The sequence below is a fragment of the Platalea leucorodia genome (assembly GCF_965183815.1).
Source record: "Platalea leucorodia genome assembly, chromosome: 6".
Taxonomy (NCBI): domain Eukaryota; kingdom Metazoa; phylum Chordata; class Aves; order Pelecaniformes; family Threskiornithidae; genus Platalea; species Platalea leucorodia.
In genome coordinates, this window is record NC_138828.1 from 32,015,774 (window position 1) to 32,036,916 (window position 21,143).

Consider the following 21,143-nt stretch of genomic DNA (forward strand, 5'->3'; position numbering starts at 1 on the left):
GGACAACCAGGGCATCGGGCCCCCTCAGCATGGGTTTATGAAAGGCAGGTCCTGCTTGGCTAACCTGATCTCCTTCTATGACAAGGTGACCCGCTTAGTGGATGAGGGAAAGGCTGTGGATGTTGTCTAGCTGGACTTTAGTAAAGCCTTTGACACCGTTTCCCACAGCATTCTCCTGGAGAAACTGGCTGCTCATGGCTTGGACGGGCGTAGCTTCCATAGGAAGCCTCAGGCCAGACTCTCCTTTTTGCTCTGTGGGTCTTTGAAATTGTTTAGCGGGTGCTTTTGACCTCGGCTCTTCTAGCCCTGGCCAAACACAGCTCGTGTCCCTGGCAGGCTGGAGTTGTGTCTCTGAGGCCACCAGAATGCCCCGCTGTCCCTGAAGTACCTGCCTGAGGTTACATACATCTATCATCTACTGCGTTTCTCCCTGCTTCCTCTTCCTGTAGCCCTTCTTAAATTAATTACAGTCATATAGGTAAACCTGAGAGAGTGCTGTGCTTAGTAATTACTAGTCAGGTTATATGCAGTATTTTTATCTCTTTTTTGCTTGTTTCTGAAGGGAAAACCTTGATTTCAGAATGCTGGGCATAATTTGAAAAGAGATGAGGCTTGAAATCCACAGCAAAGGCATGTGGTGCTGACCTCCACCCAATCCTTTGCACCCGGACGTAGTGCCAGGAGAAGCTAAGTATGTGGGCACGTGAGCAGTGATGGGGCCTGCACTTGCGGATGTTGGTGGAACCAATGGGTCAAGTAGTCACTCGCAAATCGAGCAGGGTGTTGCACGTGGTAAGAAACGCACATCATCTCGCAGCACTTCTTGCTGAATTATCGATTTTTGTTTTCCCATCAGCACGTTGTCCATGGTCACTGTTCACTGAAATCCATTCCAACAGATTAACGAGTAGCCAGACTGTAAAACTAAGGAATCAGGAGCAGGTACAGCTGCAGCCAGACAGTGTATGTTTCTTAAGCAGCTTGCACAATAGCATGTTTTAATGTATCAATCAGCTGGGCTCTTACAAGTGTCACCAAAGTAATTCAGCAAAGCCTTCATGTTCCCACTGCGTCCCTGCTGCTGTGAATTCAAGAGCCACTCTCCCCTTTTCTCTTTGCACCTACAGTGCCCCTGAGAGCAGCAGGTTTGGAGGGCAGCTTCCCAGGGAGGTGGAAAGAGGGGACAGCTTCCAGCCAGGGCTTTTGCTTTCTTCCCATGATGTTGAAGGCAACCATATGTGGGATGTGAAGAAGGTGGGGAAAAGTGTGACAAAGCAATTGGGAAGACAGAAGCACTGTAAAGAGTGAGGTTTCAGCAGAGGGGTAGTTTATTTTCATTCTAACGCTTTGGCTGATTAAGGGGTGGGACTTGGCTAAGGCAGGGCTTGGCTAAAAGGAAAGAGCAGTGCACTTGCAGGAGCGCTTCACAAGACCAGCTTCCAGTGTATTGGGCAAGACTTGTGGTATCAGCAACCTGACTGCTTTGCAGCTGACTGAATTCTTGGCGCAAGAAATCGGTGGTGGCAAGATTTGAAACAGACACACCGGTCAACATGAGCACGGCAGGCAAAGTAAGCAAAAGTTTATATTAGAAAAGTTTCTTTGCTGCAGCTGAGTAATGCATTTTTAAATGCAGTTTCTTTGCAGGGACACCATACGTCCTGGTAGTATAGCACAGATGAGAGTTTAGGAGGAAGCTGGTACTGGAGAGCTGCCTTTACTTGCAGGGCACTGTACTCTCCTAGAAAATGGCTGTTGCACTCTTCAAGAGAGTAATTTTTTTTTTTAAACACTGAGGCAACATAAGGTGACAGCACCAGAATAAGAATAACCTGCCCCCAGGGTCGGCAAACTATTTTTAATCTCTGATTGGACAGTTTAAAATAGGATACAATGTAGTAAGGGTTCAGATCAATGTATCAGCTCTATCAGTTTCCATTCTGAGATCCCACAGTGGTTTAAACTATTTTTAGCTTCTTTATAATTCAATCAGTCTGTTTTCTAAAAAAAAGACATGGTTAATATTGTGTTAAATTTCAGGGTGTAATTGTGCTGATGTCAGGACAGTCATTAAATTTGAATAGGCACATAACAAGTCTGGAGCTTAAGTTAATGAAGACCAAAAGTAAGTATCACATGCAATGCAGTACTGAGCTGGGACTGAAATGAGTATTTACATCTTTGCTAGAAAGTAAGTGACAAGAGAGACGTAGGTTAATACCACTGCTGAAGACAGGATATGTTGCTGCTTGCACTGCCTGAGAGATGCTAACATACAGCCAGAGATGTGCAAGAGAGGTTGATGAACAGGAACCCAGAGATGGAAAACAACTGAAGGCACGTACCTTGCTGTGCCTTAGGAACGTACCAGGATCATTTGCTGTTACTGCCAGCTGTCTTCACTATTCTAAAACCAAACAGAACAAGAGGAAAAAAAAACCAAACAAACAACTCTCTTTACCTCTGAGATACTGCAAGTGCAAAATTAATTGTAGTTCACTTGTAGGTAAATTCCCCAAGTTCAGTCCTCCACCCAGCCTTGGACTGAGCATGGTAAATGAAGTGCTGTGCTGTAACTAAACTGCCTTGTTTTCGCTGTGTTTATCTTGGAGTAATAAGTGAGTTACCATGTAGTTTATGTGACCAAGCAGCATAATCCTTATGTTCTGTAAAAGGGTGTGTTTCTACACCTACCCTCCCCCTGCTGCAGTAACGTTTAAGGCTGGTAGAACATACGAGCAGAAAAAAACCCCGTGGCTCCAGCTAGTGCTTGCCTTAATAGATGAAATGGGTGATAGTGTGCTGTTGGTGCATGTGTGGGATCCTGCTATAGTCGGTAAAAGTTCACAGGGACTCAACCATTAGAACAATACATAGTTAACCAATGTCTAATTGTGGGAGAGGTTTATTTGTTCTCAGCAGTCCACAGTTCTTGGCTACGTTTGTTCTGATAAACACTATGTGTGCTTTGCATGTGCAAGTTATGAAATCATTATTGAGCTATGTGGGATACAATATAAACACATAAGCTCTTTTTTTTTTTTTTAAGTAAGTTTCCTAGAAAATGTGGCCCTTGAAAATGTGATCTTTGGCCTCACTTGTGAATTTTTTACTAATCACACTTGCATTTGACACATGAAACATTACATTTAGTGCAAACCTCTCTTGAGTCTGTCTTTTTCAAAGCGTGCTCATTCCCACTTTGGGTCTGCCTGCTGAAAGTGCGCTGTTTTATTTCGTGTGTTTAGTATTTCCTAGCAATTATTTTCTTGACATTTTTTCAGTTGACAATTTGTTGATAATTAGACCTTCTACTTCAAAAGCTTTGATACTAAAAAGTTGCTTTATTCCCCCCCCCCCCCCCCCCCCCCCCCGAGAACTTTGCAGCACACCGGTGTTAAGTTGTCCCAGTCATGCGGGATACTTATGCATGTGCTAAACTTCTTACATCGTGGACTCAATTCGCCTCTGTTTCCCTCTCAAGATAATGCCACCTGAACGCTTGCAGTCAGTAGGACTGAATAGTGTGACTGGGTGACTGGGGACTTAATAGAGTGTCACCCATAAGGGTGACATGGAAAATCATATCCCAGGGCCTGGAGTTGTTTAAAGCTCTGGGATGGGCAGAGACCACCGAGGAAGAACAGGAATGAATAGAGAGATACAGAGGCCCCCCTGTCTTTGAATACACTAGGAGTGAGCTTGCAGGGTGGAAGCTGGGGCTACCTTCTGTCTGAGAGCCTGGGATGAGGAGTGGACAACGCTCCTCTCTCTTCTGAGTGCATTTTTCTCTTAGTGGCAGATGGTCAGAGGAGCCCAGAGGCCCATCATCACCTGGACAAAGCCTGCAGAGTTAATGGGCAAACTTTAGCCTAACAGACAAAAAAAAGCTGTCTTGGGCATTGGGAGCAACCCCACCTGAGTTAAATACCCGTTTTGAGAAGTAAGGAACCTTAGCATGGATAATCTTGCACTAAAGGGACTGTTGCTTCTTCAAGATTACCTCTGCATCGTGCTATGTCATTTTACATAGGTGTCCTCTCAGCCATCACCTTATGGCTGCGCTTGGGCTCTAATAAAATGTTTATAAACCTGTATTAGGCTCTGAATTCCATTTTTAGTGATTTTGTCAGTTCCCAACACAGGCAGTTCTAGGCAATACAGACTTTATCACAACCTGATATATGGCATCATTTAGTGTGCCATCTCCAAGGAGACACAAATATACACCAGTAATCCAACACGGCAAAAATAATCCTCCAAGGAAGTTAGAGAAGGAGCAATGAGGATGGATAAGGTATCCAGTTATCCTAGGAGAGTATTATACATGTTGCTGAAAACTTCGTATGACACAAATACGAACACAGACGTGATCTTGGTGGGGGAAAAATGGGCTTACGCTGTGCTTTGGTGTTGGCTTTTTTGTTGCATTTTGGGGTTGGGTATTTTTTTTTCCTGTCATTTTCCCTCTCCTCCCCCAAATATGAGCAGGAGTTTCACATGCAGAAATATAAGAATCTGTCTCTGTGTGGTGACTTGCAAATTCAAGTGCCGTTCCCTTTTTCTTTGCTCTGTTTGCAGGTTATTAAATGCAAAGCAGCAGTAATGTGGGAATCCAATAAACCATTTTCTATTGAGGAAGTGGAAGTTGCCCCACCAAAATCACATGAAGTTCGCATAAAGGTACTACAAATAAAACTTAAAACAACTATTATGACTTGCATTCTATCTCGCTGTTCATCAGAATTATTTCTATAGATTTTTAGGATCCAGTTGGAAAACATTCACTAGGTGAGTAGTTACTATTCAGTGAGCTCAAGTCCTAAATTTGATCATGAGGTTCTTTAAAAAAAGAAAAGTTTTTCAGGGTTGGGTTTTTGTTTACTAAGACACCTGTGCTTCTAATAGGCTGAAAACACTACAGTACAAGGCAAAAATCTGAATCTCCTATAGCATGGAGCAAGAAATTCTCTTTTACTTTGTTTGAATCTGTGCTAGGAAATAGCTCAGTAGGGCTAGGAGCTTCCTTTTTTAACTGGGTATTGAGCATCTCTTACATTTCAGGAACTTTGTGGAATTCAACAGCTGTTTTCATTTTAGAGCAAGTTTCAAATGTTACACAAGTGAGGAGAACACTCTCATGGGGCTGACAACTCCATTTGTCAGAATAAAAGTTGTAAAGACATACCTGAATGTTTCAAAAGAAATGCTGCTCTTCTACCTGCAAGAAAAGGCAAAATGTGATATAAAATACTATGTGTGGCCTACATTTTTGTATATATAACATATACATATATTTAAAATATATAAATAATATATAATTACAATGTAATTATATATAATATCATTGTATAATACATATTTTTATAACATATCTATTATATGATATATTGTGATATAATCTAAATATAAGGAATATAAAATATATATTTCTATGTTTAGAAACAATATGTGATAGTTAATTTATATTTACATAATTTTGTAATATTTCTATAGTATTACAACCTTTTTCTATTTATGTATGTATATATAGATATTAGGAATAATTTATTTTATTCTGTTCTTCATATGTAATTGTGTTCCTAGAACATGGGTTCTGCCAGATAATCAATGAGACTCCCTACAGAGCTCAGTATCACAAAGGAGCCTTGCTTTGTAGATTAAAGACTAATACAGACCATGAAAATAATGAATCACACAACCAAAAGTGTTTTACCTGTAGATTTATTGTGTGCATATGTGATTTTGGAGGGAAGTAAGTGACTTCTCCAAATATAGGATATCATTTCACTTCCGCATATGATGTGGCATAGTTAAATATATGATACCATTTCACTTCTGCATATGATGTGGCATAGTTAAATGCTGAAATATTCTTCTCTTTCCTCTAAATCAGATTGTGGCCACAGGGATCTGTCGCTCTGATGACCATGTGATAACTGGTGGACTCATTATGCCTTTTCCAATAATTCTGGGGCATGAAGCAGCTGGTGTTGTGGAGAGTGTTGGGCAGGGAGTAACTTCGATCAAACCAGGTATGAAACAGCACTGAACACAAACCCTGTGCTGAGTTTCCAGACTCTTTAAGTCAAAGATGAGTACATGTGTGAGTACTTGTGTTGCAGAGGAAAATGTTCCAACTTTGAGTTTTTTCAAGGATACCTTAAAGGACACGACATGCTGTTTACATATTTCTGTGTTCCCAATCTTGATTTATTTTCAGATTTTCTATTCAATTTCTTTTGGTTTTGGCAAAAACATCTGCAGCTTGCTTTCCACGTACATAGCGCTTTTCCTGTCACAGGATTAAGAACATAGATTCTTTGCTGTTGGTCATAGAAAATCAGGTATTAGCTGCAAGTTCTTTAAACACAGTTTACACAGCTGATCTCTCTCAAGAATAAGGCAAAGCACTAGACAACACGTCAAAGCACCTTCTTTCAATTCTCCTAACAGCTAAATAATCCATTGACTTCACTAGACCAGAACTTAGCTCTGTGTGTTCAATTACTTCACTTTAAAGGTATAAGAGCATGGCCAGGGTGCCCACCCTGCTGCGGCCTTTGCTTGTGCGCAGCACCGGTGCAGTGAGTCAGCACTGCTCGCTGAGGGCTGGGTGGCTCTGAGGACACTTACTGGGACCAGCTGCTCTCGCTACACTCTACACAGTGGGTAGATAGAGAAGTCAGTGAAAGATGCTGATTTTCCTCCAATTGCTGCAAGATGAGGCGGGATTTCTATACACTTTTACGGGACCGAACACATTCTAATAAGGGGTAAATTATTAAGACAAAATATGCAGTGAACAAAATCTGCATAGAAATGCTCCATTTTATCCAGGCAGTTTGTTACAATACCTAAGTAGTTCACTTTTAACACCTCCATACTTCTAGTGTCTGTTCGTACTGGCAACAAGTATGAAGTCTGTCCAAAGCAGGTTGGTATGTATGATAAGAAAAAGTTTTATTACAGATTCCTGCTTTAACTCCAAACAAATGCGTATATTGCAGATTTCAGTGATAGCTCCTAACTGCTTCTTCTCTTACGTCAGTGTTCATAAATCACTCTGTTGTCTAATTCTAGCTGCCATGTGCTTCCAGTTGAGCAGCAGGCTTGAACTCGCACACACACACATACATACACACACGTATAAAATCACGTTTCTCAGATGTTGCTTAATTTACACCTTCAAGTTCTAAAAAAGGCTCCAAGACGTGCAAAGTTTCTTTAGCAGAATGATTAATTACTAAGTCCATGTCACAGTTCTAAGTTAACTGAGGGTCGGGTTAGTGGGGGCATTTCATGTTCTGTAGGCATTTTCCATTTTTTAGCGGAAATCAAAGATTTCCCTTGACTCTCAACGTGTCAAGGATTAGCTACATTTTAGAACTGCCAAATCACAAATTGATCTGTATTGGGGATTACCTGTTTAGAGATTATTAGGGATTTACCATACATTGTTGCTGTGGAAAGTGCGTAGCAGTAAAAAATTGCACTGGGAAGCTATGTGCTACTTTGGTATTCATATAGTTGCCCTAGGGAATTAGAGATGTTGTCTTAGCTTGCGTGTGTCACTGCTTCTCTGACAAATATTTTACCTACCTTTACTCCAATGCAACAGGAATAGGACTAGAAATAGGAAAGAGACTCAAGAGGGCTGGCAAATTAATGTTTAATTTCCCATTCTTTGTATGCATAGTTTACAGCTCTGTTACCTTGGCACTCCAATCTGCTGTCCTACTGGATGTCAATTTTTATCTCAGTTTCTTTAACTGTGTATTACTATTTTCCTTTTAAGTAGAAGATGCAATAAACTGCTGAATGAGTACTTTGGGAATGTCAGTAGCTAACACGGTTTTGTGACATAGCTCAGACTCAGTTCTATGAAAGACACCAGGAATTTTGCATATTGAAATTAGTTGTCATAATTTGCCCTAATGATGTCCTTATAACAGAGAGAGATGGTTTATCTTCCAAGGGCAGCAGAAGGAAATAAAACCAGCACCGCGCTCCTAGTGCACATTTGCCTAGGAATTAAATACACTTGCTTCATGTTTTTACCTGCATGCTTCTTGTCTGCCTTTTTTAATGCTCTGTCATTACTGTTCTATTTCTAGGAGACAAGGTTATTCCACTCTTTGTTCCACAATGTGGGGAGTGCAGCAGCTGCTTAAGCACCAAGGGTAATCTGTGCAGTAAAAATGAGTGAGTTTTCCAGGGTTACCTACAACCCTTATTTGATTTTTATTTATACAAAACTGATCACATTCAACAGATTTCACTTGCCATTATTTCTGGTCATCTTTCAAACAGCATTGGTTCAGCTGCTGGATTAATGCCTGATGGCACCACTAGATTCACCTGTAAAGGAAAAGCAATTTACCATTTTATTGGTACAAGTACCTTCACAGAATACACAGTAGTGCATGAATCTGCTGTAGCCAAAATTGATTCTGCTGCTCCTCTGGAAAAAGTCTGTCTCATTGGCTGTGGATTTTCAACTGGTTATGGGGCAGCTGTGCAGACTGCCAAGGTAAGTGTCGTGGTGGGTGTTTCTGGTATCTGATGGGGTCTTTTCAGGATTGTGTCGGTTCAGGAGCCGGTCATCAGCATGGCAGCCAGAAGGTTGAATTCGGGGTGGAAAGAAGATACTAGTTCTTTGCCTACTTCAGTTTCTCTGTCTCTAAGGTACTCAGAAGTCTTCAGTTCAAAATCCAGTAAAAATACTTATTACCATCTACTAAGTTTTCTGTCATAGCTGTATTACCCCTAGAAAAATGTTACAACAGAGCTGATTTGTTTTATTGTAACATAAGTCTAGGAATACATGGAAGCCTATATATGCAACACTGGTAATTTGTAGCAATACATGAATGTGACTTTTACAGCTGGCACTGTCTCCAGTGGAGTGACACTACAGATCTTAACACCACTGGAATATGAAGCATCATTAAAAAAATGTATCCCTAAACCTGGAGCTGCGACGCGTAATGAAAGCCTGGTCTCAGAAATGTATTTTAGGGACAATATATCTTAGTTGCATGTAGGATTATAACAGTATAGCTGGCTACTGCACAAGTAGGTATGCATGTGCAAATTCCTTCTCAGCAGGTAATCTCTAAATTACAAGAAAAACATAACACATAACACATTACAAGAAAAACATAACACATTTCACTTAAGTGAAAACATGTTGATAATAAGAAAATGCATTGTACTTTACCTAGACTGTAACAGTATGCCATGTTTATATGGTTATTATAGGTGGAACCAGGCTCCACCTGTGCCGTCTTCGGCCTCGGAGGAGTTGGGCTCTCTGTTGTCATGGGCTGCAAGGCGGCTGGAGCTTCCCGCATCATTGCCATTGATATCAATAGCGACAAGTTTGCCAAGGCCAAAGAGCTGGGAGCCACTGACTGCGTCAACCCTAAAGATTTCAAGAAGCCTATTCACGAAGTGTTGATTGAAATGACTGGCTGTGGTGTGGACTACTCCTTTGAGGTTATCGGCCGTACTGAAACCATGGTATGCAACCAAAAGATGTGGTCAAATGAGGCAATACCTTGTTAGCTCTCTCTTTGCTAACCCACTGAGCATCAAGGGCGAGGAGCTGCGAGCCACTGGCAAAGTGCCAAGCTAACTTCAAACCTGTTAAGTCCAGCTGCCTGCCACTGAGATGGCAGAGACAGAAGCACACTCAAAAACTTAGGAAAGGGAACTTCAGTGTAGTCCCCTGCCCTAACCAGGGTGGCTAAATTTCACATAGACCGCTATCTGCTTTCCAACAGCGGCTTATCACTAATGACTAAGACAAAATGGGGAAGGAGAACAAAGCTAGGACATATCTAACCCATGACAGCAGATATAATGGTGTGAGCAGATGCAATGGAAATTGTCTGATGTGGTTTCAGGTACAAAAAATGAATTGCAGGCTGAACCCTGAGAGGAGGAGAAGGAATTCAAACTTTTGTGCCCCAGCGGCAAATCTTGCATGACTCTGGGGTGTCCCTCTGTTTCAAATGTAGGCGGCAGCCTTGGCGTGTTGCCAATACAACTACGGAGTCAGTGTGATTGTGGGAGTGCCCCCTGCAACACAGAAGATCACTTTTGACCCCATGCTCCTCTTCACTGGTCGCACCTGGAAAGGGTCCGTCTTTGGAGGTAAGGACTTGGAAAGATGTGATTTAACTGGCTTGGGAAACTTGTAAATCACATTGAATGAAATGGGATCTGTCTAAATTCATTGCTTAGGTTGTCCTAATTAATTATGGGACCTGTTAGTTAATGGTGAGAGGAGAGAGAAAAACAGACAGGGAGGAAAGGGGGAAGAAGGGGGAGAGAAGAAGAGGCAGAGAAAGGAAGAGATAAAACGACAAAAAATAGAGAAAAAGGGGGGGCGAAGAGGAGAAAGAAGACGAAGGGAAAATGAGGAAAAAAAGGGGGAGAGAGAAAGGTAGAAGGAGAGAGAAAGAAAAGGAGGGGGAGGGAGAAGAAGAGAGAAAATAGAGAAGAGAAAAAGAGATAAGGAGAAAGAAAATGAGAAAGATGAGAGAAAAGGACAAAGGGAGAAAAAGACAAGAAAAGATGGGGGGGAGAGGAGAGAGGGAGGGGGAGAAAAAGAGCAAGAGCAAAAAGGAGAATGAGAAGCATAGAAAGAAAGAAAGAGAGGGAAAGAAAAAGAGAGAGCAGGAGAGATGGAGAGTCAGGACCCTAAAGCCACCTGATTTCCACATAGGTCAGACCCCAGCTCAGCCCCTTGCCAGCTGCCTTCAGTCCCTTCCAGTTCTTTCTCTTTTCTGAGCTCTCCCAGCAGAGTCCCGCACTCAGCAAGCCCTAGGCCACTCAACACAAAGCTGAAGGCCACAGAAAACTTGTTTCCAACAACAGGTTTTCTCACTCACAACCAGTTCCTCTGATGTATTCCACAGACACCTGAATAGAATAGCAGAGACAAATTAGGTTCCCCTGAAAGGGCATCCTACCATTTGAGCCAGCTTTATCTAGTACTGCTGTAAGAAAAAAGAGACACATCCACACCCGCTCCCCCCCCCCCCCCCCGTTTTGACCAGGCAATCAAGTTTCCAGTTACCAACATGGATGTCAGCACTCTGGCTTTTGTATGATGTGTGATTTAGTGGGCAATGTACCAATAGACAAGTTGAAACAGTATTTAATGCGGGGAAAAGTTTGGATTCCGTAAAGATTCAAAATTTCTACTGGTCTTCTACCAGTAAAGCACTTACTGGGTTTGTCATATGTACAATAGCTGCGCTTCATCCCATGTTTCCTGGCACTCTGTGTTACAAAGGTAAAGACATGCTGCAACATTTCATCACGCTATTCTGCTATAGAAAGTTTATCTAAAAATTTAAGCTGCCGTAACTTTTATCTACTTTCACAAGCATTTGATGTTTCATTATCCATTGTCTGTGGGTTTTTTCAGGATGGAAGAGTAAAGATTCAGTCCCTAAACTGGTTGCTGACTACATGAAGAAAAAATTTGTTCTGGATCCATTAATAACCCACACGCTTCCTTTCACTAAAATCAATGAAGGATTTGATCTGCTAAGGACAGGGAAGAGGTAAACATTGTTTAATTGTAAAGATTCTATATAAATAGCCTAAAGGAGCTGCACGGTAACACAGAGCATGACTTCACGGCAGAGAATGGGGAAGGCAACCCACTATGCCCCTTAAGCTCGCCCAGTGTGCGTCCATGGGTTGCAGATGGAGTAATAAAGCCAGCAAAGCTTTAGCTTTTGAAATGCAGTGGGCCCTGTCTTTTTTTGCAGAGGAACTTTCAGCTTCTGGTTTGAGCAAAGACTCTGGGTGGCAGAGGGAGAAAAGACCGCACAAATGAGGAGGTCTCTGCCCGCTACCCATTGGAAAAGAGCACGCAACCAAGGGAGCCTGGCAATGCCAAGCTGTAGAGTGCCAGGGGTTAGTTAGCTACATTGCATTCCAAGGAACGTTTTAGGATGAGGAGCGGGAACACAGAAATAGCCCATGTTTACTGGAAAAGCAACTCACCATTCCTCTGGTGAGTTAGGGAACAGAGTCCCAGTACAATTAGTCCTAAAATCACTGGGTAGTTTACCTTGAACTTCAGAGCTTTTCAAAAAGGAAGGTACTGGGTGTATATCTACATTGCAAACTCAGAATTTAGCTCTCGTGTGTTCCTCAAATATTGAGAGTTCAGCTCAGCCTCTGTTTTCATAGAGTGTTGAAATCGGAAATATTGTTTGCCAGAGACATTTGACAGGATTCACCACGGGAATAATTGAATATTCTCCTGGGCAGAAGTGGGAATTACATTTGTATGTCTTAGTATGTGTGGGGACTACCCTTTTTGAAAGTTCTAGCTGTTTATGACTTACAGAGTCTGGAGAATTACATTCATGTTTTCTTTTCGTTGTCATTTGCTAGCAGTTACTTTAGGTGTTACTTGCTCTACATATAGAAAGCATGTAACAGTAGAATTTAGGTTTGTTCTCAGGTTCTAACTATGCAGCACGCACTTCATTTTTTGACTGTCCCTATTTTAGATGTGCTGTAAATGTTAGTTTTAGATTTTTGTGTAACAAACAGGGGAAAGTGGTGAGGACAGAGACGCCATCAGCTTTGCTCAAATACTGACAGTCAACCTGAAGACAGAGGCATATTGCAGCTGACCGTTTTTACTAAGTGAAACACTTCAGTGTTTCAGCCCAGAATAAGCTGTGCCATTCAGAGGTTACCCTTACAGCCATTTGTAACTGGAAAGATGTGTCTGAGCCCCCCTCCAAGGACTTCCCAGGCTATATTTGGTGATTAATTGCCGGGAGCCCCGGGCTTCATGAGTGAAGGCTTTGCAGTCTTGCATGAATTTTGTTCTCTGCATCTGCAGCAGGGTTTGCACATCTGCTCTGGCATTTTGCTGCAAGCTGGGGTGGGGAGCAGGGAAGGAGTACCCTGGTTGACAGCAATAACCTAGATCAGAGAAAATAGCAGTGTTTTGCTGACATTAGCCTGGGGCCTTTTCTACAGTCACTAACTCATTGTTTTATATTGCAGTATTCGCAGTGTCCTGGTGTTTTAGGTTTCCCAATTGTTAAGCAGCAGATGGCTCAGCACCAGTACAAACTTCATTATCCTCCAATACACCAGATAGGAAATACAAACCAAGACATTTCTGAAAGGTCTACCACCACCACCCTTGAATAAAAGGATCAAGCTCAAACCCTGGACTTTAAGCACAACATTTATAAATGAAAAGTATTTTTCCTCCTATCTCATTCTCCTGATTCTTGTTTTAAGTCCTCTGTATTGTGCTGCAATTTTCTTTTAATAGCCAGCTATGAATTACAGGTGTTATGAAAGGTTTGGATTTTTTAAAATGGCTTTTAATGTGCAATCTTTGAATAAAAGAGAAATTAAGGGAACTGTTTCTTTGGGCCTTCATAACACTGCAAGCTTAACAGATTTGTGCACGCAGCTCAGCACAGTAAAACTCTAGGTCAGAACTATGATTATCCTGAATGATTTTAGCATTCCATTACCTGATAGGCAAGGAAATTACTGCAGAGATTAAAATTTATGGTGACCATGTGTTTGAATTAATAATTTCAGTAAATGATATTTAAGTAAATCATAGACTTAGGTACTAGAGAATGTCTCACCACTGGATATTTTACCAAATTAACACCTCCAAGCATTTTATATAAAACTGCTGTGGTGGTGTTCTGTGTTGTGGTTTGGCTTTTTTCACCTTTGTACCTCTTTCTTGGGGATGTTTTAGTTGTTTTATCAGTATGGTTTTACATCTTTGGCCAATTTATACAAGTGCATCTCACGCTTGCGAAACAATCAGAAGAAATATGAATGTGCATCAAGTATTGTTACTTGTTTCCATTAAATAAAGGGGAGGTTTCTTAACCTTTAAGTGTGAATACAGAGTAAATGGGAAGAAACAGGTGACTGGTTAACAGTTTGGAAGAAATCAAACATTGAAGCATCTTACTGCTTTCTGTGTTTGTAACGTGGAAATAGGAACAGAGGCTATTTCTATCTCGGCAAACATGGTCAACGTTGACTTACCTTTTGAAGGTATTAATCAGAGCTTGCTACTTGTGTGCATGGTAGCTGGATAGAAGAACCTGTGAAGTAAGGGGACTGTGTGCTAATGACGACTTGTTTGTGTCAGCAGAAAGAGTGGCCCAGTTAGGTTAATGATTTGAAGATAAGTTTACCAAGAGATTAGACTTTAACAGAAGAAGATCCTTAAACACGCGTGTGTATAAGAAACTCAGTTTACACAGCAATTAAGACCCAAACTTCAGTCATTTGTTTCTGTGGGGTTACCTGTGCAGTCAGGTCTGAAGATTCTTTCTGGACCACAAAATAATTCTTTTCAGGTGCAGTTCAGTTGAAGAGTTCTGATCTCTTTCAGGGCAGGTTGTGTGTGAACCAACAGTGTGAACTGGATCACTATGTAAAACAGAAGGAAAGGAGGGTTTAATTCCACTTAATTGATCTCATCTTTAGTAACGTGAATTCAGCAGAAACAAGAGCATAATAATATCTCAATTCTCAGAGTATTCCAACAAAATATTTTCTGTGGAGGCCAAGCTAGTTTACTGTACCAGCTAAGGTATGTTTAACTGATGACCTAGAAGCCAGAGAAGGCCTTTTTAAATCTAGCTTGTGAGGACAGAAAGGAGTACAGAGAGGTAACGTATCCTCCATGTGCCAGACACATGTTTTTTTCAAGGCATTCCCAATTGCATGAAGGGTAGAGAATATAACAGCAGTCTTCAGAATATAAGGAGAAAAAATGGGCTGCCCAGCAGCACTTCCACGTGCCTGCAGCCATGGCCACTCCACAGGGCCACCACATCCCAGGCAAGAGCTCAGCCAGCTGTAGGGGCACAGCAGAGCTGCCGGTCTGCATCAGTGAAGCTGGAGACAGGGTCAGGGGATTTGGGAGCTGGGGGTTTGGCCTAACAACATCAAATGCTGTTGCTGCTGCTGACCCACTCTCCTCCCCCATGAAGCAGGGCTGGGACACGTGGTAGCGAGCGCCCGCACAAACCTCTCCAGGCAACCCCTGAACACATAAACCGGGCACTGATGTCTTCCCAAGTGCAGAAGCAGTTCCCAAGCCTGAGGGTCACACACGGGGTGCTCATCTCAGCCTGGTCCTCCAATAAGGTCTCGCTATCAATCAGTCTCCTATCAATCACTTCGCCCAATGCCTCAGCAGAAAAAGCTCTGTGGGAACCAGGAGAGCCCGGGGCAGTGAACCCCCTCGCAAACCTGGTTACACATGAGTGAACAAATGTGTCCTTGGAAAGGCCCCCCTTCCTGACACATTCTCCCCTGACTACCCAGGTGAAAATGGCTGCTGTACCAAGGAGAGTTAAGTTTCACTCCAAAAGGGCATGCATGTTTGCCTTTTTTTTCTTCTTTTTAATGTTTAATCCTTTCGCAAACACCTTGGTGTGAACTGCTGCCAGGTGAAATGCTACCCCTTGGCAACAAGGGGACCCCGAGGCATGAATCTCCTCCCTCCGCAGCTGCCAGAAGCAGCCAGAGGAGAAAAATCTCCCTGAGCTCTCTGCGCCTTTTAGGCAGGGAGGGCAGGGCACGGCCGAAGGCAGAGCCACCAATAAAAGCCTTCCCGGACGACGACTGCCGCTCCCCGTGGAGCGGCACTGCTCCCGTTGGCATCTACCCAGCTCCTCCGCTCAGCGCTCGCTGTGCTCCTCAGCGTCCGGCATCGGCACAGGGTGACCGCCGCTCCCCGCGCTCCGGCGACGCTCCCACGCCAGCACTCCCTCCACGCTCCCGGCCTCCCCTCCAGCTGCGGCCGGCGGCGGCCCAGGAGGCCTCCGAACCCACGGCTGGGCTGTTTCGTAACACGGGCCTTCGGCGAGACGGGCGGCAGCTTCCCTCCAGCCTGCTGCAGCGACGGCAACAGCTCTGCTAAGACCCCATGGCCACTTCTGGAAAAGTAAGGACCACTCCTTTCCCATCTGCCCTTCCGAGGTGCCCGGCTCTTGGGGAAACATTCTGCAAATGGCTCAGCCTGCGCACCTCTACCGCGCGCCCCCTCTCCTCTGACCTTACTCCCGTAACCCACCCAAACCCCTTTGAATTACACAAGCTTCTGCTTTCGTACAACTGCACGCGTCGGTACCTGCGTTAGGTAGTGCATTCCTCTCCTGTCCTGCCCAGCAGCTCAGCAATGAAAATACTGAATCCTACCGCTCTGAAAAACACCCTCCTGCTCAAGCCTGCTCTGCGCTCCCGCTTTGGCAGGGAAACAGAGCTCTGCAGAGCTGCAGTCTCACAGCCATTCATCTCTTGCATTCAACCTTTTCCTTGGCAAAACCCCTTTCGAGCTGCAAGCTGAATTATGCTGACGTCAAACCAGTTCCAGGGTGATTGGCTCGGGGTTTGGGAGATGCCACACACAAATCATCCCTTTGGCAAGGGAAAAAATTATCCAGTTGCCAGCCAGACAGGGGCCGTTCCTTAACCCCTCTTAGGTACCTTCAGCCCCGTATCTTACAAGACCGACAGCAAAGCTCTTAACAGGCATTTCCACCAGTACTAAAAGTGCTGTCCTTCTGGCGTTTAAGATACAGAATTGCACGTGTTGCTGTGAAATTTGCCCAGTACACCAGAGCCTCTTTCCTTCAGGGATCTTCTCCCCGTCAGCTTGGAACTGACTTGGTACTCACGTGGCAGACAGGAGAGGGGCCAGAGCCATCTTCACCTTCCCCTTAGCACAGACCACCCAAAGCCTGGGCAGGGCATCAGCCCTGAGTGCTGTTGGGAGGCTCCCCCTCCAGCAGGGCCTGCAACCTCTCCGGTGCTGCAGCAGCTCGGCCCGGCTGCCCTGGGGTTGCCCCCAGAGCCTTCTCCCACAGACACAAGGCAGGTGGGTTTTTCCAGGTCCGTGCTCCCAGGGAAAACACAAGCCTTACCCTCTACAGACCGGTCACTTCATCTTTGCATTTCACACCTCACACTACGCCAGTGTTTACTGAACATCACTTGGCTTCGCGTACAGCTGAGCACTCCCGTGTTTCTGCTCTCCCACCACATCCCCCCCACCCAGCAAGGCCCCCAGGCCGCAGCACAGGACAGCTGTGTGGCTCCGGCAGCGCGTGCTCCCGTCTGCAGAGACGCGCTGTGCAGCTCTGTTCGAGGTGACTGTAAGACGATCGTCCCTGACCGTGCGCCGAAGGCAAACATTCCCATGCAGCGCAATCCCCTCTGTTGCTTCCAGGTTATCAGATGCAGAGCTGCTGTTGCCTGGGCCGTGGGCAAGCCACTCTCTGTTGAGGAGGTGGAGGTTGCACCTCCAAAGGCAGGTGAAGTCCGTATCAAGGTAAAAACACGTTTCAATATTTTTTTTCTGCCTTGTGGGAATTGCTCTTCTTGTGGTTATACCTTGAATATACCTGTCAGGCTCTGTGTCCACTGACAGGCCTTAACTGTCCAGAGAAGCCCCGTGAAAAATCCTTCCACAAACTGAGTTAAACAGAGGCCAGACCATTTCTAAAGCTCAGCTGCTCTTTCCTCTCCAAACAGATTGTGGCCACAGGCATCTGTCGCACAGATGACCACGTTTTGGAAGGTTGCTTTCCTAATGTGGATTTCCCAGTTATCCCAGGCCACGAAGGAGCTGGGATTGTGGAAAGCATTGGAGAAGGCGTGACCTCTGTGAAACCAGGTAAGACACACGCACACAAACACACGCCCGGGAGTCAGCTCTCAAAGCGGACGAGGCTGCCCAGAGCTCAGAAATTCCCCCCTGCTCCCACGTCAGTGCCTCAAAACCTGAGTGCACGCTCATTGCGCTGGACTGTCTCATACACCTCCCTGCTCTGTTCCCCATGCACACGAGCAGGGCTCTGAGCGCTTCCTCCTGACAGAGAAAGCAGAGGGCTCGTGGTAGGATGCAGCCACTGGAAAGCTCAGCAGAGGCGCTCCAACAGGCAGCACCCTCAGGGCCTCTGAGCAAGAGGCACCTAACAGGGATCTGCTTTGTTGCAGGAGACAAAGTCATCCCCCTTTGCCTTCCACAGTGCGGGGAATGCAGCTTCTGCTTGAATCCCGAATCCTACTACTGCCAGAAGTGCCAGTGAGTTTGCTGCTTCTTCCCCTACACTAAAATGCGGTCAGCTCTCTGTCAACAAGTCTGACAACCCCACGGGTGCCTGACTTGATGAAAAACAAATGCATGCACCTCCCAACAGTGTCTCTGAACCACAAAACCTGATGCCTGACAAGACCAGCCGGTTCACTTGCAAAGGGAAGCAGATCCACCACTTCCTGTGGGTCAGCACCTTTGCAGAATACACCGTGGTCCCGGAGTACGCCGTTGCCAAGATAGATGCTGCTGCACCTCTGGACAAAGTCTGCTTGCTCGGCTGTGGGTTTCCCACAGGCTACGGGGCTGCCATCAACACCGCCAAGGTTGGTATTCAGGCCTGTCGAGCACAAGCACCCTCACCAACCCTGTGCAACAGAAACCTCCTCTTCACATTGGACACTCACACGGCCCCGTGTCGTGCAGGTAAAACCAGGCTCCACCTGCGCCATCTTCGGCGTTGGAGGAGTTGGCCTCTCTGTTGTCATGGGCTGCAAGGCGGCTGGAGCTGCCCGCATCATTGCCGTGGATATCAACAAGGACAAGTTTGCCAAGGCCAGGGAGCTGGGAGCCACCGACTGCATCAGTCCTCGGGACTTCAAGAAGCCCATCCAGGAGGTGCTCACTGAGATGACAGGCCACGGCGTGGACTACTCCTTTGAGGTCATCGGGCACGCGGATACCATGGTAGGTGGCATTTCAGCACGTGCCCTCCCTCCTACCTCACTCACAGGCTCCTGCCAGGGCAAAATTCACCCTGGCGGGCAGCTCCTTGCCGGCTGCCTGCACTGGTGGGCACGTCTGTGCTCAGGAAGGCAGTCTGTTGGCTTTGGGAGAAAAGGATGTACGAGTCTCAGGACGGGCACTGAGCCCTCCAAGTTCGTGTGTTTCCAGATTGCCAGGGAAGGGCAGATGACTGCACAGAAAGAATGCTTTTCTAACAAACTCATCAGCACGTTCTCTAATTCACCTGCCTGTCCCATCAGACTGCTGCCCTGGCTTCCTGCAATATGAACACTGGCGTCTGCGTGATGGTTGGAGTACCAGTGTCTGGTTCAGTGATTTCTGTTGATCCTATGCTTCTGCTGTCTGGGCGTACATGGAAGGGGACTCTGCTCGGAGGTATGAAACTCAAGAAAACATTTTAGACATTTCCATCTTTTCCTTTCATGGTAGTTCCCAAATCACAGAATCACAGAATGGTTTGGGTTGGAAGGGACCTTCAAAGATCATCTAGTCAAACCCCTCTGCTGTGTGCAGGGACATCTTGCACTAGAACAACTTGCTCAAAGCCTCGTCCAACCTGGCCTTGAACGCTTCCAGTGACAGCACATCTACAACTTCTCTGGGCAATCTGTTGCAGCGTCTCACCACCCTCATTGTAAAAAATTTCCTCCCTGTGTCCAATCCAAACCTACCCTCTTTCTGTTTAAAAACACTGCCCCTTGGCCTGTCACTCCAAGCCTTTGTCAAATGTCTTTCTTATAAGCCCTCTTTAAGCCCTCTTTAAGCATTGAAAGGCCGCAATAAGGTCTCCCCAGAGCCTACTCTTCTCCAAGCTGAACCATCCCAACTCTGTCAGCCTTTCTTCACGGGAGAGGTGTCAGCCTCAAAGAAGGGACCCTCTCACATTTTTAGCCTCCTCCTATTAATTTTGATGCGTTTCAAGACGCAGCTACCGCACTTTACGAGGGCACAGCCTCAAGTGTATTTTACAGGTCAGCACAGCCTGGTAGAGGGGACAAGCCCTGGTTGGCTCTGATATTCTGCTCAGAGGAAAGCTGCTACACTGTTGGCACCAGCAAACTCTACAAACATTACCTTACCAAAACAGCATTTCTCCCATCATTCACTGCAGGTGCTCTCTCCCCTTTCTAGGTTGGAAGATGAGAGACTCTATCCCCAAATTAGTTTCCAGCTATTTGGAGAAGAAATTCAACTCAGACTTGCTGATCACGCACATACTGCCCATCGCTAAAGTGAACGAGGGATTTGAGTTGTTACGTGCAGGAAAAAGGTGAGACCCTGACTAGCAGGAGTGAGGTACAGCAACTGCCACCTCCACCCAAAATTCAAACAGCCCAAATGCTCAGGCAGGCAGAGCTGCCAACACTGCCTTCTCAAAAAGCATCCAAGCCTTTTGAGGAAGCAGGGCCCAGAGCCATGTGTGGGGAGGATCTGCCGTAACCCGCAGGGAAGAGCCCGTGCCCAGCACAGGGAACCCCCCTGCTCCTGGTTCCGCTCAGCAGAGATCCCGCGGCCCTGGCACTACACCGAAGCCAGCGCAGACCCTCAGACACCACATCTCAGGGCACTGTTTGAAAGCACAGGACAGGTGAAGGGGAACGAGGAGTAAGGGGCATCCTTGGCGACGACAGAATGAAAGCCAAGGGAAGGAAGAATGTCTCTTACAGCCGCAGCACAAGAGCTTTGGGGAGCGACAAGGTGCCTTAGCTCCTGAGGGGTTCTCTTCAGCAGGGCTTTGAAGGCTGCCCCGTTGCTGCACGTCTCATGCAGCTGAGTTAGGAAGAGGCTGGATGAGAAGGAAGGCGGCCGGTCCTCAGGGACACCTGCCTGCCCCGCTGCCTGCTCCTGAACACCCACAGCCACAGCACCTGTAACTCCTCCCTTCCTTTCCACTTTTCAGTATTCGCAGTGTCCTGGTCTTTTGAAGGACACAGCCACGGCAGGCCAAGCGGAGGGACCAGCGCAGCACACCAAGACCACCTCCCTTCTCGCCCAGCACCTCACGGTGTGGGGCCCAAGGAGACGAGAACGAGGAACTCACCGGTGCCGCTGCCAGCGCTCCCATGCCTGGCCAAGACCCGCAAGGACGCCTCTCCCGAGAAAACACCTTTACCAGTAAAGAGTTTCGGTCAAACCCGTCCCGTGCAGTGCAGTGCACTCAATCAGCAGAGGTCCCATGGGGCAGGAGCAGCTCTTCCTGGGCTGCTCCACCACACTCCTTGTCCCACCAGCAAACAACTGCCTTTGCCCCCTC

General features: G+C 45.7%; 2 protein-coding genes across 2 annotated transcripts; both read left to right on the forward strand.

Moving 5' to 3' along the window:
• Positions 1–1,548: 1,548 nt before the first annotated feature.
• On the forward strand, positions 1,549–13,078 carry LOC309592217 (alcohol dehydrogenase 1; the record flags this gene model as incomplete). Its single annotated transcript, XM_082315393.1, has 9 exons — positions 1,549–1,571; positions 4,582–4,683; positions 5,897–6,035; positions 8,118–8,205; positions 8,314–8,533; positions 9,265–9,525; positions 10,026–10,161; positions 11,444–11,582; positions 13,054–13,078. Exons 1-9 carry the CDS (start codon positions 1,554–1,556, stop codon positions 13,076–13,078), a joined length of 1,128 nt encoding a protein of 375 aa, XP_082171519.1. The 5' UTR covers positions 1,549–1,553.
• A 2,895-nt stretch (positions 13,079–15,973) lies between these two features.
• Positions 15,974–20,919, forward strand: LOC309592268 (alcohol dehydrogenase 1; the record flags this gene model as incomplete). The annotated part of the gene is made up of 9 exons (XM_082315480.1): positions 15,974–15,991; positions 17,276–17,377; positions 17,581–17,722; positions 18,046–18,133; positions 18,249–18,468; positions 18,569–18,829; positions 19,129–19,264; positions 20,021–20,159; positions 20,790–20,919. The coding sequence occupies 9 exons, from the start codon at positions 15,974–15,976 to the stop codon at positions 20,812–20,814; spliced, it is 1,131 nt and encodes a 376-aa protein (XP_082171606.1). The 3' UTR covers positions 20,815–20,919.
• Between the last annotated feature and the right edge of the window lie 224 nt (positions 20,920–21,143).